Source organism: Kogia breviceps, chromosome 3 (assembly GCF_026419965.1).
Source record: "Kogia breviceps isolate mKogBre1 chromosome 3, mKogBre1 haplotype 1, whole genome shotgun sequence".
Taxonomy (NCBI): Eukaryota; Metazoa; Chordata; class Mammalia; order Artiodactyla; family Physeteridae; genus Kogia; species Kogia breviceps.
Window position 1 is genome coordinate 15,323,903 of NC_081312.1, and position 16,423 is coordinate 15,340,325.

Here is a 16,423-nt window from a genome sequence, read left to right on the forward strand (position 1 = left end):
TCATTTAGGATCTCCATTGCCTTATTGATTTTCTGTCTGGAAGATCTGTCCATTGATGTGAGTGGGGTCTCCTACTGTTATTGTACTCTTGTCAATTTCTCCTTTTATGTCTGTTAGTATTTGTTTTACGTATTTATGTGCTCCTATATTGGGTGCGTATATGTTAACGAGTGTAATATCCTCCTCTTGTATTGATCCTTTTATCATTATATAGTGGCCTTTTTAATCTTTTTTTTTAATGGCCTTTGTTTTAAAGTCTACTTTGTCTGATGTGAATATTGCTATACTTGCTTTCTTTTCATTTCTGTTTGCATGAAATATCTTTTTCCATCCCCTCACTTTCACTCTATGTGTACAGTAAGTCCCCTACATATGAACCTTCAAGTTGTGAACTTTCAAAGATGAGAACATGCCTTCCATCAGCGTCAGGTATGAGTGAAATTGCAGCTTGCCCTCCATGTCCTATTGCTGACGATCCTTCAGCTCTACTGTCTCCCACCTCCTCTCTCTCCTCCAGTCAGTAACTTCTTGCCTGTTCACTTGATGCCAGCCCCTGTATGCCAGCTGTTGTACTGTACTACTGTACTTTTCAAGGTACTGTACTGTAAGATTAAAAATGTCTTCTTTATTTTTTTTTGTTTGTTTTTTATGTATTTTTTGTGTGAAAAGTATTAAAAACCTATTACAGTACAGTAGTATATAGCCAGTTGTGTTAGTTGGATACCTAGGCTAACTTTGTTGGACTTAACAAACACGCTCTCAGAACACAACTTGTTCATATATAGGGGACTTATTGTATTCTTCGCTGGAAAGTGGGTGTCTTGTAGGCAGCATACTGTAGGCTCTTGTTTTTTTTGTTGTTTTTTTTTTTTTGTATGCAATCTGCCATTCTGTGTCTTTTTTTTTTTTTTTTTTTAGTATCATGGAGACTTTTCTTATGTTTTTCACACTGTTTTAAGGCTTTGGGTGAGATTTTTCAGGCTTAGGAGCATAATTACTATTTACAGCTGTACTTGAGAGCACATATGATTTTCTTTTTTTATTGAACTATTGATATGATTGATTTACAATATTTTGTTAGTTTCAGGTGTACAGCAGAGTGATTCAGTTATACATACACATATATCTATTTTTTTCAGATTCTTTTCCCTTATAGGTTATTATAAAATACTGAGTATAGTTCCCTGTGCTATACAATAGGTCCTTGTTGGTTATTTCATATATAGTAGTATATATATGTTAATCCCAAACTCCTAATTTATCCCCTCCCCACTCTGTGTCTTTTGTTTGGAGCATTTAGTTCATTACATTTAAGGTAATTATTGATAGTTATGTATTTATTACCTTTTTAAACCTTGTTTTGCAGTTGTTTTTGTATTTCTTCTTTGTTCCTTTTTCTTTTTGTTTTCTTTTTGTGGTTTGATGATTTTCTTTTGTATTACGCTTATGTTCTCTTCTTTTTGGTTTTTGTGAATCTGTTGTATGTTTTTGATTTGTGGTTACTCTGTTTTTCACTCTGTTTTTCAAGTATGTTAACTCATTACTATATCTTTTTGCTTTAGACTGGTAGTCCTATAGACTCAAACACATTCTAAAAAAAAAAATATTGGGAGCTCCCTTGTGGCCCAGTGGTTAGGACTCAGTGCTTTCACTGCCAGGGGCCTGGGTTCTATCTGTGGTCAGGAAACTAAAGTCCTGAAAGCTGTGCAGTGTGTCCACAAAAAAAAAACCACTTGACATGTCTCAAGCATTTCATAATAAAGAACGAGCAAAGGAATAAAGAGACTTTCAGACAAACAAACAAAAAATCTACATTTCTTACTCTCCTCCCCCACATTATATGATTTTGATGTCATCTTTTACATCTTTGTGTTTATCCTTTTGATGTTCATTGTAGTTATTGCTTTCACAAATTTTTTTTTAATTTAAAAATCTGTCTATTAGCTTATTTGATTTACTTTCTGATTGTGATTTTCTCTTTCCTATAGATTCTTGCTTTTCTATCTAGAGAAGACCTTTCAATATTTCTTTTAGGATAGGTGTAGTATTGCTGTATTCTTTTAGTTTTTGCTTGTCTGAGAAATTCTTTATCTCTCTTTCTATTCTAAGTGATAATATTGCTGGGTAGAGTATCCTGTTTTGCAGGTTTTTCCCATTCAGGACTTTGAATATATCTTGCCACTCCCTTCTGGCCTGCAGTGTTTCTGTGGAGAAATCAGCTGAGAGCCTTATGGGTGTCCCCTTGTCATTTACTCTTTATTTTCTCTTGCTGCCTGTAGAATCCTCCCTATGTCTTAAACTTTTGCCATTTTAGTCATAATATGTCTTGGTATAGGTCTGTTTGGGTTCATCTTGTTTGGGACCCTCTGTGTTTTCTGTACCTGGATATCTGTTTCCTTCTTTAGGTTTGGAAAATTTTCAGCCATAATTTCTTCAAATATATTTTTGATCCCCTTTTCTTTTTCTTCTCCTTCTTGGAATCCCTTTTATGCATAGATTGGGATGCTTTATATTATCCCATAGGTCTTGCATATTGCTTTCATTTTTTTTTTCATTTGTCTTTCTGTCTGCTGATCTGATTGGATGATTTCCATTATTCTGTCTTCCAGATCACTTATTCATTCTTCTGCATTATCCAGTTTGCTATTTATTGCCTTTAGCTCAGCTTTTGTCTTGGCAAATGAGTTTTCTAATTTTAATTGGCTCCTCTTTATAGTTTCTAATTGCTTTTTATAGTAATCTGCATTTCTATCAATAGCCTTTCTTCATTCCTTCAGTATTTTCATTACTTCCTTCTTGAACTCAGGGTCTAGTAAACTGGAGAGGTCTGCTTCATTCTTTGTTCTTTCAGGGGAATTCTCTTGATCTTTAAATCGGGAGTGGTTCCTCTGCTTCTTCATTTTACTCATATTTCTCTGATTCTATGAATTTAAGAGAAACAGTTATCTACTGTGGTCCTGAAGGGCTCTTTTTATGTGGAAGTGTCCCTGTGTATGCTCCATGAGTCTAATATTTTTAGTGTGAGGGCTGTTTTTAGTATGGATACCTGCCACATCTTTCCTCAGTGTGTGTCGGCCATTATCTCCTTGATAGAGGGTGTAATTGTTGTTGTGGTGACCAGAGCCTGCACTGGATGTTGAATGGGCCCTCCTCTTTGGTCTGTGCTTGTCACAGCCCTATTGGGGGCAAGGTCTGCTCCCCACTTGTTGGAGTAGACACCCCAGATCCGTTTCTGAACTGCAGTGTGAGGTAGACAGGGCTGGAGCAGGGAGAGGAGCCACTGAGTATTCCTTTGTAGGAGCTGTCCACCAGGAAGTGCACTCTGTGATGTTGCCTGTCACCCGTTGTGTGGATTCACAGAGCACACTGTTTTGGCACTGCCCTCGGCCCCACCTCAACCGTGGGAATTCAGGCAGTTGTCCTGGGTGTCCCTCAGGTTCTGTGCTCACAAAGCCACTAGCACAGATCCCTTGGTGCAGAACTGCTGAGATCAGGTACCAGGACTGCCAAAGTCTTGCACCTGGACCCATCGTAGAGCTACTGAGTCAGCCCAGACTGTGGCAAAGCCCACAGCCACTATCGCTGGACCAGCCGCATCCATGAGATCACCAGTAATCTGACTGGATGTCCCACGGGCACTGAGTTTACAAAGTGCCTAAATTCACAGATCCCACAACCACTGGGACACTCAGATTTCAGCCCTGCTTCCAAAGTCACATGGCCCCTGGGGATTGGTTTGGATTTCAGCCCTGCCTCCAAGTATGGACAATCCTCTGGTGTTTACACTATCCCAGAGCTCATAGAGGCAGAGCTGCGCCCTCCATGAGCACTCCAAGAATGGGAGGCTGCTATGGCAGGGGCCCTGCCCCTCCCTTCGAGCATTAACAATGGGACTTCAGTGGCAGACCCAAGCTCCTTCCTGCACACACCCCTGATTGTGGCTTGGACCACACTTCAGCCCCTTCAGGCTATCTCCACACAACCAACCCCATTCCTCTCCCCAGATCTGTCCTCTGAAACCCAAGTTTCAGCACCCAGCGCCCCCCGCACACACCAGCAGATGCTCATCTCAGGCTGGGGAGGGCAGGGAGGTAGCCAGGACCCTCTGTGTTGGTCTCTATCTGTTCCGCCTGCTGTAAGCCGGCTGCTGTACTCTTCTCTGAGCCTCTGAAGCTCCCTTTCTGTCCCAGCTGATCTCACCACCAGTGAAGAGACTTCCCAGGGTGAGGGAATCTTTCCTCTTTCATAGCTCTCTGCCAGGGGCACAGGTCCCGTACTGATTCTTCTTTTTTTTTTTCTTTCATCCTACCTGGTTACGTGGTCATCTTTCTTGCAACTTTGGATTTATGAGATCTGCTGGCGTTCAGCAGGTATTCTGTGAGAAGGGTTCCACATGTAGATGTAGTTCTGATATATTTGTAGGAGAAGGTGAGCTCCACATCCTTCTATTCTGCCTCTTGATCCAGCCTTTCTAATCTTTGAATATAAATACGTAGATCTAGCCCATTTTCACACTAAGTTTTTGAAATTGGAAGTCTTCTTTTCATTTTGCATGATGAATAAGAGACCAAGTTACCATTTTGGTCATGAAACCATCATGTTTAGTGCCTCTTGGCATATAGTTATTGATCAGTTAATTTTTATTAAGTTCATTTATTCAACAGATTTACTGAGTATCTGCCACATGCAAGGTTTTGTTCTTGGTGCTTGGGATATAAGCAGCTTACAAAAAAAGACAAAATCTCTATGTTAGTGGAATTTACATTCTATGAATGGAATCCTAGAAGGCATGGTTCTTCCATTTCCCAGCTTTGCTCCTTCTCCTTTTCTTTCCCCTTTTCTCCCTTTAAAAAAGAAACTTTGTTTAACATATTAGGGCTATAGTTTTCTCTTTTGATTAAGAAATGTTGTGGTCACAAATTAATCTTTCATGAAATTTGACCTTCTTTCCTTCTTTCCTTTTTAAAAATTGAGATATAATTGACATAAAATATTATGTTAGTTTCAAATGCATGATTTGATATTTGTACTCTTTCCCTTTTGTTGAAAGGCAACACTATAGAGAATGTGGAATGGCTAATTATCTCCCCCTCTCTCTCCTTCCAAGTCAAAGTTCAGGCAGTACAGAGGTAGATTTTAGATCATGTATGTAGTTCTGTGCCTTGCTCTACTTGTACCATTCCACAAGACATAAAATTCTTTACTGATGACTAATTAAGTGTAAGAAAGACTCAAGAGAAGATCAAAGAGTAAGAGACTTTTTCTCTTCTGAACCTAAAGAAAATTGAATCAGTAGGTACTTTGCCTGCCAGGCTTGTTGAAAACCCACAAAGCATGAAATCACTTTCTAAAATGTATATGGTTCTCTTTGTTAAAAAGTCATATAAATCATAGAGGAACTGAAATATTTGCTTTTGTGGTATTTTAGCCAGTTACATTCAAACTTTTCTTTTTTCTTGGAATCTCAGAGCCAAATATATCATTTTATCCATTATTAGCTGTCCATCATTAGATGTTTGAAATTCCTTTGTTCCATATTTGATTAAGGATCCTCCTACACGTGCTTGAACCCCATTATCACTTGATGCCTAACAGAGTAACCTAACCTCTCCTTAGGAAGCTCTTTATTTGTTTTTAAATAAACTTATTTTTTTTTTATTTATTTTTGGCTGCGTTGGGTCTTTGTTGCTGCATGCAGGCTTTCTCAAGTTGCACCACTCGAGTGGAGAGCAGGGGCTGCTCTTCGTTGCGGTGCGTGGGTTCTAAGCACGTGGGCTTCAGTAGTTGTGGCACACGGACTCAGTAGTTGTGGCTTGTGGGCTCTAGAGTGCAGCAGGCTCAGTAGTTGTGGCACACGGGCTTAGTTTTTCCATGGCATGTGGGATATTCCCAGACCAGCGTTCGAACCCGTGTCCCCTGCATTGGCAGGCAGATTCTTAACCAGTGCACCACAAGGGAGGCCCAGGAAGCTCTGTTATAAAGTGCTTCTTCATATAGAACCGAAATTTGTTTCTCTTTTAATGCAATTCACTGGTCCTCATTTTGGGGCACCCAGAATTTTTAGACCTGTGATGTTTAGGTCTTTATCTGTACTCTTACTTGTCCCAGGCCCTGCAGATATTCTGGGATAAGCCTGATCGCCAAAACCAAACACCCTCAGTCTTTAAACCATTCTTCATGTGACATAGTTTCAAGTCGTCTCATCATTTGGTTGTTATCAGAGCATGTTCAAAACTAAAAGTGGTATATCCTGACTGGTCTGTTCAGCAGAGTCAAGTACTTCATTACCTTTTCCCTCATATTCCAGGTCAGGATACGATAGGTCTACATATGTCATTGAAATAATTATTTCATAGGGATATAAAGCTCTACCAAAGCACAGAACAATCATCTATCTTGAAAAGATTCCTAAATTTTTCTGCTTTCTTTATTGCAATAGACTATTGCTTCTAAAATTGTGGTTAATAAATATTTCCACTGCAAATATAATGAGTTTTGTGTTTTCTTTTTTGGCAATCTTTTATTCATACAGAAAATGTTTAATTAAAAAAAATAAGAAAGGGGTTAATTTGTGGCCTGAATTAAGAGCTTTTTTTTTTCTTGAGTTACATGCTAACTTTTACCATCATTTCTCTCAGAAGGTTTAGATCTAATTCTTCCCTGCATGTAGAGATCCATTAAAGCCCAAAGGATCTATTAACATTTTTTAAATCAAAATAAAGTCATATCAATTTAAAACCATATCAATATTATTTTAAGTTGTTATATTTAAAATTTCACTCACTATATATAAAGAAAATATTCATCCAAAGATTGAAAGGTCATATGCATAGAATGTTAATATGCATATATAATTGAAATTAGTGCCTTTACTTACAGTGTACTCAACTTTGCATAATAAAATTAATTTTGTATATAACAATTATTTAAATTACTTTAAATTATTTTATGATAATTGAGTTTTTATAAATTTTGCTTATAGTATTTATGGATAATTATTATTCTGCTATTTTTCCATTATAGGTGATTCAGCAGACATGTCAGGTAAGGAAATTAATCATTTTCTATTTTAGTCATATTGTTAAGTAATGATAGCCCAAATTTTTATAGAGTAATAAGATATTTGAACCTATTTTGGATTTTTTTAAAATTAAGAATACAGCATTTTAATGTCATGATGCTGAGCCCTATCTGCAATAATAAGTGTTTTTCTTTAAAAAGCTAATATATTTTGACCTTCTTAGTGTGCCCAGCATTGTTGTAAGTCATCACAAGAATTCTTCATAGTAGGGCGTCCCTGGTGGCGCAGTGGTTGAGAATCCGCCTGCCGATGCAGGGGACACGGGTTAGTGCCCCGGTCCAGGAAGATCCCACATGCTGTGGAGCGGCTGGGCCCGTGAGCCATGGCCACTGAGCCTGCACGTCCGGAGCCTGTGCTCCGCAATGGGAGAGGCCACAACAGTGAGAGGCCTGCTTACTGGAAAAAAAAAAAAAAAAAAGAATTCTTCGTAGTAGATATAAACTCACCAATATCACATAGCTGGTAAGAATAAAGGTGGGACTAAAACTTGATCTTAAATATGAATCAATAAATTTTATTGCCTAGAAATAAAATTTTTTTAATTTATTATTTTTATGTAACCATCTTAATTTTTGTACATACTACATCAACAGAGCATTTAAAGATTTGAAAATAACTTTTTATTATTGATTTTGACCATGGCTTTGTGAAGTTAAAATGCTGTTAGATGAATAATGCATGTCTGTTGTTTTTAGATATTATAATAACTAGGCTTTTTCAACTGTATTTCAGTTTACATAATATAGTAAGAATTAGTAGTTTGATAAGAAAACATTTATTTGATTTCTACCAATTTATGTGATTTGTATCCATTTCCCTCCCCTCCTCCATGGTAAAGCATGATTTTGTGATTTGACTATTTAACTACAAATTTATTCAACGCAACAGGCAAGGTCCTTGCTCTCTTGGTCTACACTCAAGGGCAGGGGTTAGCAAACACAGCCCTTGGGCCAAATCTGGTCCAGCACCTGTTTTTGTACCACCCATGATTGAGTATAGTTTTTATTAATTTAAGTAGTTGGAAAATAACACGGGAAGAATAAAATTTCACAAAACATGAAAAGTATATGAAATTCAGATTTCAGTATCCATAGATAAAGTTTTATTGGACACAGTCATGCTCATTCAGTTACATATCGTCTATGGCAGCTTTTGTGCTTTAATGGCAGCATTGAATAGTTGCAACAGAGACTGTTTACAACCTCTCATTGCTTTCCACTGCTGCTTAGCACACTACAAATTGCAGTGATTCTGTTTTAAAACTTGACAGGTTTTGAGTGCTATGTGTATTGCTATTCCACAACATTTTTTTGTTGTTGAAGTATAGTTGATGTACAACATTATATTAGTTTCAGGTGTACAGCATTGTGATTCATTTTTTTACAGCTTATACTCCACTAAAAGTTATTACATGATAATGGCTATAATTACCCTGTGCTATACAATATATCGTTATCTTTTTAATTTTTATTTATTTATTTATTTATTTTTGCGGTACGTGGGCCTCTCACTGTTGTGGCCTCTCCCGTTGCGGAGCACAGGCTCCGGACGCACAGGCTCAGTGGCCATGGTTCACGGGCCCAGCCACTCCTCTGCACGTGGGATCTTCCTGGACCGGGGCACGAACCCGTGTCCCCTGAATTGGCCAGCGGACCGAAGCCACCTTACCTATTTTATACAAAGTAGTTTGTATCTCTTAATCTCATACCCCTAATTTGCCCCTCCCCTCTTTCCTCTCTCCTTAGGTAACCACTTGTTTGTTTTCTATGTCTGTGAGTCTGTTTCTGTTTTACATATACATTCATTTGTATTGTTTTTTAGATTCTACATATAGGTCATGTCATACCATATTTGTCTTTATCTGACTTACTTCACTAAATATGCTACTCTCTAGGTCCATCCACACTGCTGCCATTTTTTTGTTTTTTAACCAGTGTATATCTATCATGTCAAAACAAGGGAGGGGAAAGGAAAATAGACTTTGAATGTCAAACTCAAAAGGCACAGTGAAGTGTGGATTATGTTGTTATGAAATTAGTTGGTAAAACGTTGTGTTTATTATGCAATTTTACTATAGCTGTGCTGAAAGAATACAATATATGTCAACATTTTCACACTAAACCTTATCACAGTATTCCCAGTTCACAGGAAAGCAAAAATCAGAAAAATTTGAAACTTTAAAACAATATCTCATCACAACAGAATTTCTTCAAAAAAACATAAAATGTGGCTACAACCTAAGTAAGGTTCTGAATGACTCATTTGTTAGCTAATCAAGAAAAGCTGTTTATTACTGTGAGTTAATTAAATCATGTTTGATTGCAATGAACAAGTATCCAGAGAAAATAAACTTAAGACTATTAGCTTTTATTAACCATTGCTAAAAGAACTGAGGACATTGGGAACAACATCAGTAGTCACTAAAAACAAGACCAAAAACAAGGCAGATGATGCGGGCCTCTCACTGTTGTGGCCTCTCCTGTTGCGGAGCACAGGCTCTGGACGCACAGGCTCAGCGGCCATGGCTCATGGGCCCAGCCACTCCGCGGCATGTGGGATCTTCCCGGACCTGGGCATGAACCCGTGTCCCCTGCATCGGCAGGCGGATTCTCAACCACTGCACCACCAGGGAAGCCCAAGGCAGATGATTTTTAATGGTTTCCCTTTGCTCTTGATGGGTTGACAAACGTTGCCAGTTGTTTATTTGAGGAATCAGTACGGACTTTTAAGTGACTGAAGTTTACCTCTATGAAAGGTGTCCATGAAACAACTACAAAAGATAATATTTTCAAATAAGTTAAGAAAACATGAATTCAGCACAACCTGAAGTAGAATCTGCTAAGATGTATTACAGCTGATGGTGGTAAAAATATCTGTGGAGCTAGAGCAGAAAAGGGGATAGTTGATTAAATTTAAAAGGCTTATAATCATTTAAGGCATTTATGGCTGTTCATTGTGTTATTTGTCAGCAGGTGGTTTGTGGAAAATATTTCAATCTATCATGTGTAATTGAACTTCAATATTTTGTTATTGAGAGTCAACAGTTAATTTTGTTTGCTCTCATAGACTTAACCATCATCAGTTCCGTTAATTTATGTTAGAAATAGAAGGTGAAAGTCCTGACTTGCCCTATCCCCACAGCAGTTCAGTGGTTTAGCAATGGTAACATTTTGGGTTTTGGGGTTTGTGGTTTTTTTTTTTTTTTTTTTAGCAACTTCTGTAGCTCAGAGCCAGGACTGACTGAGTGAGAAGAACTGCCCTCAGTCTCTGTTATGGAAAACTCAGTGGCTTTGGAAATTAGTTTTTGCTGCATACTTGATAATGTTTCGTAATGATTCAACCTGAAATTACAGGGAAATTAAATTACAACCTGAAATTTCAATTACAGTGCTTATATGTGAAACTTATACTGCAGTAAAGTCATTTGATGACAACAAATCTTTGAATCACAAGTAACGCCAAACTTCACTATATACTTCTCATACTGTCAAAAATTAAGACGAGAAGTGAGATTCCCATTCCCACACAAATTTGCAGCAAATGTATTTTCTGGGCTCAAGTAACAGTTCCAGCAGCATTTTTTAGATCTTGATGCAAGCGTAGAGAAAATTTCCATATATAAAAAATCTGTTTAACTGTACAGTTGAGGAACTTCCACCTAACCTTCAATTTAAAGTTATTATTCTGCAATGTAATACATGCTAAAAGGCAAATATCAAGATAAGACTCGGATAGAATTTTTTGAATGCCTTCAAAGTGATTAATATGCTCAATTAAAATCATATGCTTTGGGGGCTTCCCTGGTGGTGCAGTGGTTGAGAGTCCGCCTGCTGATGCAGGGGAGATGGGTTCATGCCCCAGTCTGGGAAGATCCCACATGCCGCGGAGCGGCTGGGCCCGTGAGCCATGGCCGCTGAGCCTGCACATCCAGAGCCTGTGCTCAGCTACGGGAGTGGCCACAGCAGTGAGAGGCCTGCATACTGGAAAAAAAAGAAAAAATTCATATGCTTTTGGATGATATTCATATTTGACAGTACCTATCTGTGTGAGACATTTTCAAAGTTGAAAATTATTATAGATCATTATCAGATGAACATTTGTAATTTTTTTAAAAAAATAACTCTGATTTTGAACCCCACTTAAGTGAATTATCCCCCCCAAAAAATTTCATTCTCATTAGTAGATCTATATTATAAAAAATTTCACTCAATGAATTTCATCAATAAAAATTTTGTGAAAATCTTTTGTTACACAAGTACCTGCATAATACCTTCAATTTTGTCTGTTATCTGACCCTTTACAGTGAAAGTTTGCTGACTTCTGCTTTAGAGGGAGACAGGCAATAAATAAGTACTTTTTAAAAAAATAACATGATCTAAGATGGTGATAAATATGATAAAAACAACAAATAGGACGATGGCAACAAAACAGTGTTTTTTCAGAGATGGTAACATTTAGCTAGGCCAAGAATGATACAAAATAGTGATACCTGAAGGGTGATCTGGGGGCTCTAGGCTGAGGCCTGGTTTTGGGAATCCTATGACCACCCACACATTCAGTGATTCACTAGAAGGAATCACAGGACCCAGAGATAGTTACAGTGCTGTAGCTTATTACAATGATCAGCAAGGGAAAAAGACATATCAGGTGGAGCCTAAAGGATCGAGGCACAGGCTTTCTATGTCTCTTCCAAAACACTCCTCCAGGGGTCACACAGAACCTGCTGCTTCTACCAGCAGCCAGATATATCAATGCAGGTACAGTGTTTCTGCCCAGGGAAACCCACTGAAGACTCGGAGACCAAGGTTTTTACTGGGGGCTGGTCACATAGACACAAAGCCACAACTACTAAAATACCATAGTCCCAGAAGAAAGCAGGTATTCAGGGCCCCCCGTGGACAATATAACCTTATCAACATAGGGAATATTTCAAAAGTAAAGTTCTCACACACTAGCAAGCAGGCCATTCTAGTGACAGTAACCTCAGTCCTGCTTCTGTTAACTCCCTCCTGGGGAGGCCCTAAAGCTGAATCAAGAAACAGGAAGGTCTGTGTGACTGCATTAAGGCCTCTGAGATGAACCTAGAGAGGGGCAGGAGTTTGGATTCATGCTAAGTGCGGAGTCCATCATTGGAAAGTTTTAAGCAAGGGAGTTATGGGATCTAATTTTTATTTATTTATTTTATTTATTTATTTTTGGCTGTGTTGGGTCTTCATTGCTACAGGCGGGCTTTTCTCTACTTGTGGCGAGCAGGGGCTACTCTTCGTTGCAGTGCGCGGGCTTCTCATTGCAGTGGCTTCTCTTGTTGCGGAGCACGAGCTCTAGGCGCACGGGCTTCAGTAGTTGTGGTGCGTGGGCTCAGTAGTTGTGGCTCGCGGCCTCTAGAGCACAGGCTCAGTAGTTGTGGCGCACGGGCTTCGTTGCTCCACAGCACGTGGGATCTTCCAGGACCAGGGCTCGAACCCGTGTACCCTGCACCGACAGGCAGATTCTCAACCACTGTGCCACCAGGGAAGCCCTGTGATCTAATTTATCCTTTGAGGAAATCACTCTCTGCACTATTAGGAATATAAAGGGGAAAGAGCCTCCAGAAAATTAGGAGGCTATCATAGTAGTCCAAGCAAAAGACATTTTAAACTAGGGTGTTAGGAGTGAAAATGAAGAGAACTAGATAAATATGGACTGTATTTTAGAGGTAAATCCAGCAGGTTTTTTAAATAAATTGGATGAGGGGGCATGACAGAAAGTAAGGAGTCAGGACTAAATTAATTTTTTGCTTGAGCAGCTGGCTAAATGAGATGGGGGAATACTTTGGAAGAAATAGATGGGCAGGAAGAAGTTACCTGCAGTCATAAGGAATGAAGGTGGTGTAGGTTCAAATGCAAGAAAACTGGTAGGTTTGGAGGTGAGAAAATAAGGAACCTCCTCTCTGATGGCTTTTATTTCATCAGCTGAGAGTGAGGAGATGGTGAAGTAGGTGGGGGAAGAGTTTTGGAATCATCACTTTGGAATGTGGGAGAGAAAATATGTATATTAGAAAATATATGGTATAATTACCATTTGAATACAATAGATGTATTTTGAGTAGACACTAAGGGAATATCTTTTGTCTCTGACAAAGTTTTTTCAGCCCACCCAAGACTGTGTCAGGAGGTAAGAATTTGACATTTTTGATCCTTCAACTCAAGGAGAGAGACCTCTCTCTGGTCTAGGTTACTATGTCCTGATAGGCAGTTGTCCATTAAATGACTTTAGTGATCTTCCCTGAGCCCTCTAATGACAGAAAATAAGGAAATTTACTATCACACAAGAGTGAAGTGGGAGGGTGGTCTCCCACATTTGCTGATCCAGGAGCTCCACGGTGTGCTTCCTATCCCTTCTGCCCTGCCATCCTCTTAGCACTGGCTTCACCCATAAGGCTGTGTGTGGTATTTGTTTTATAAAAGGGCTGCCAGTAGCAGTTGGAGTTACATGCTTCCTTGCTTTTTCATCAAGTGGGAAAGAGGATAAAAACTTCTTTCGAAACCATGACCTAAAATTAGTGCTTCCTTTTAGCCTGATTGAGTCATTTTAAGATGTGAGCAAAGCCCTGTCCTAAGAAGACCCTGATGGGGGGATACTGTGTGCTGCTTGGCTTGTCTGGATTACTGAACTAAATCACTGATGTCAGGGGTGGGGGAATGGGAGGGTAAGGGTTGTGGGGTATGAGGGGGGTGTTATCACAATGGGCTCAGACAGTTAGCTGAGCATGCAGTGTCTTTCCCCTGAATCACTTGCATTGCATGAGGAAGGCATGGATTCCTGAATAAAATTGGAGCTTTATTAAGAAGGAAGGAGGGAATGGATGCTGGGTGTACAGAAAAGAGTTGTCCACTATAGGAACCAAAGGGCAAAATACAGTTGGCACACTTAATGGTCCATATTAAAACTTTGTTTTTAAAATATAGTGTTTTCTATGCCGCATCAAAGGCAAACTAAGGGATGAAAAAAGAATATCCTTTAAAACTTTGATTCTAATGAGATCCATTTGTAATTTTAAGAGACCCTTATGGAATCTCTATACTGGAGACTAAGAGTCAAGAATGGTTATGAAAAGTTGGTGGGATTGATTTTCTGGAGATAGCTTGGTGTGGAAGGAGTGAGAATAGAACCTGGGTGCTGACACTAGCACACCTCTGCTGGCTCTGCCAGCTCTGAGTTATGTGACCTAGGCCAAGTCACTTAACTTCTCTGAGCCTGAGTTCATAGGGAAACATAACTAGAAACAAGGATCAGAAAGAATGAGATGTACCTGGTAACATGCCTTGCCCATGATGGGCACTCCTGTCTGGTGGCCTACAGGAAAGCGAGAAATAAGAGTAGTATCTGTGTTACTCTAGCAATGACCACTTTCAAATTACAGGAGAAAATAAAATATAGTTAATGAACATAATTCAATCTTTCTTTAGTAAGTTAGGCCTTGAGAAGGTCCAGTAATTTAAATCTTAAATATTGTTACTGATGTAAGTTTTGAACACTCTAAATGTGTAATAATCCCATAACATAGTCATACCTATATGTTTTAAGATGTAAATTCTTGGTATAAGCTTCTTACTATCTCATTTGATTTTTTATAGAAGTTTGAAAAGCTCACTAATTCAGTTTACTTAAAATTACTTGCTATTTAAATTTTAGATAAATGTAATTCTTTGTAATTTGTGGAATATTAAATTTGGAGAATATTAAATAAGTGACGTTTCTTAAAAATTCATCATCACATTTAGACAAATATAGTATATGGGTTGCCCAGAGGTCCTTTTTGTAAATATATAAAAATGTTTCTGTATTACAGAAGACCTATATAATATTTAGCAGTGGCAAAATATTATAGAATGATCTCCAGCACATATGTGTGTGTGTGTGTATATATATATATATATATATATATATATATACATATTTTACATTTAAACCATGTGGCGTTCCTTACTAAATTAAATTTACCCGTCCCTCATATCCTTTGACTTTTATTGAATGAGGAACATTCTGATTTTAGTCCAGTGCTTTAATTATTGTGGTCAATTTTTCACACATAAATACTCTATTATATGGTAAATTTTTATGTCTATTTCCATGTAGTTTTTATTTTTTTTACAGTTGCATAGATCTTTGAATGATTTTTACTTAATGATACTTAAGTTTAATTCTCTGAGTTAATATATTATAACAACTTTGTTTGAAGAACTGTCAGATTTAATTTATCATGGTATACTATAAATTGTAGATGGTATACAATATAGTCTAAATTCATCAGAATATTTTCTTTAGAGACCACAATTTCTTTCTGCATAGAATGATTTTAAGGCTGCTTATCTTTTCATAATATTTCTCTATTTTTGTAATATTTGTAGCAGATTTATAATTTGAAGCAAATGCACTTCCATATTTTGATTATTTTACTAAAAGTACTTATGTTCTGATACTGAATTAGCCGCTGAATTGACTTACCTATTCCTTTTTATAGGGTGCAATTCATGAAAAAAGGACAGTCCAAAGCTATGTTTTTTTAACTTAGGAAATACAGAGAACTGGGAAAACTTTTTAAGCAGTAGAAACGTGCTGCACAAGATAAATTTAAAAATCTAAAAAAGAAAAAAAACAACAAATATAATTTTTTAAAAGATTAGCAGTTTAATTTCTTCCATGAAATCCTGTTTTTTTAAAAAAATTACTGTCTTATAAAGTTATATGGGGCTTCCCTGGTGGCGCAGTGGTTGAGAATCCGCCTGCCGATGCAGGAGACACGGGTTCGTGCCCTGGTTCGGGAAGATCCCACATGCCGCGGAGCAACTAAGCCCGTGAGCCATGGCCGCTAGGCCTGCGCGTCCGGAGCCTGTGCTCCGCAACGGGAGAGGCCACAACAGTGAGAGGCCCGCATACCGCAAAAAAAAAAAAAAAAAAAGTGATATGAACTTAGTTTTTTACCAGATATATGCCTGTCCAGTTGAAGATTTCCTTTGTGATCTATTCAGGTGGTTTCCTACCTATTGCCTTTCTCAATTTGTGTTCACTTTCTATCTCTCCTTCATATAACATAGGTAGTAAATATATTCTGGTATTTCATAAGTGTATAACGTTTGTATATTTCTCCACATAATTATATAAAGATTTAATGTGTATCTAAAACATGCATTATTTTTTGAAAAGTTGTTTAAAGTTGTGATTGCCTAATTTGCTTGTCTAACTGCTATTTTCTCAAAAGTGCAATTTGGACTATCGCCTGAGGAAGTAATCTGTATTTTTCTCCCTTCCTTTCCTTTCTCTTCCCTTTTCTTTCTTTTTAATTCAGTCTTAGTTTTGAGC

At 38.0% G+C, this 16,423-nt stretch overlaps 1 protein-coding gene across 1 annotated transcript in view; it reads left to right on the plus strand.

Moving 5' to 3' along the window:
* EML5 (EMAP like 5) overlaps positions 1–16,423 on the plus strand; it is a 175,754-nt gene that overhangs the window by 145,469 nt on the left and 13,862 nt on the right. Inside the window, exon 32 of the mRNA XM_059059510.2 lies at positions 7,024–7,044. Within this exon, the coding sequence (XP_058915493.1) occupies positions 7,024–7,044 (21 nt within the window). The remainder of the gene's footprint in view (positions 1–7,023; positions 7,045–16,423) is intronic.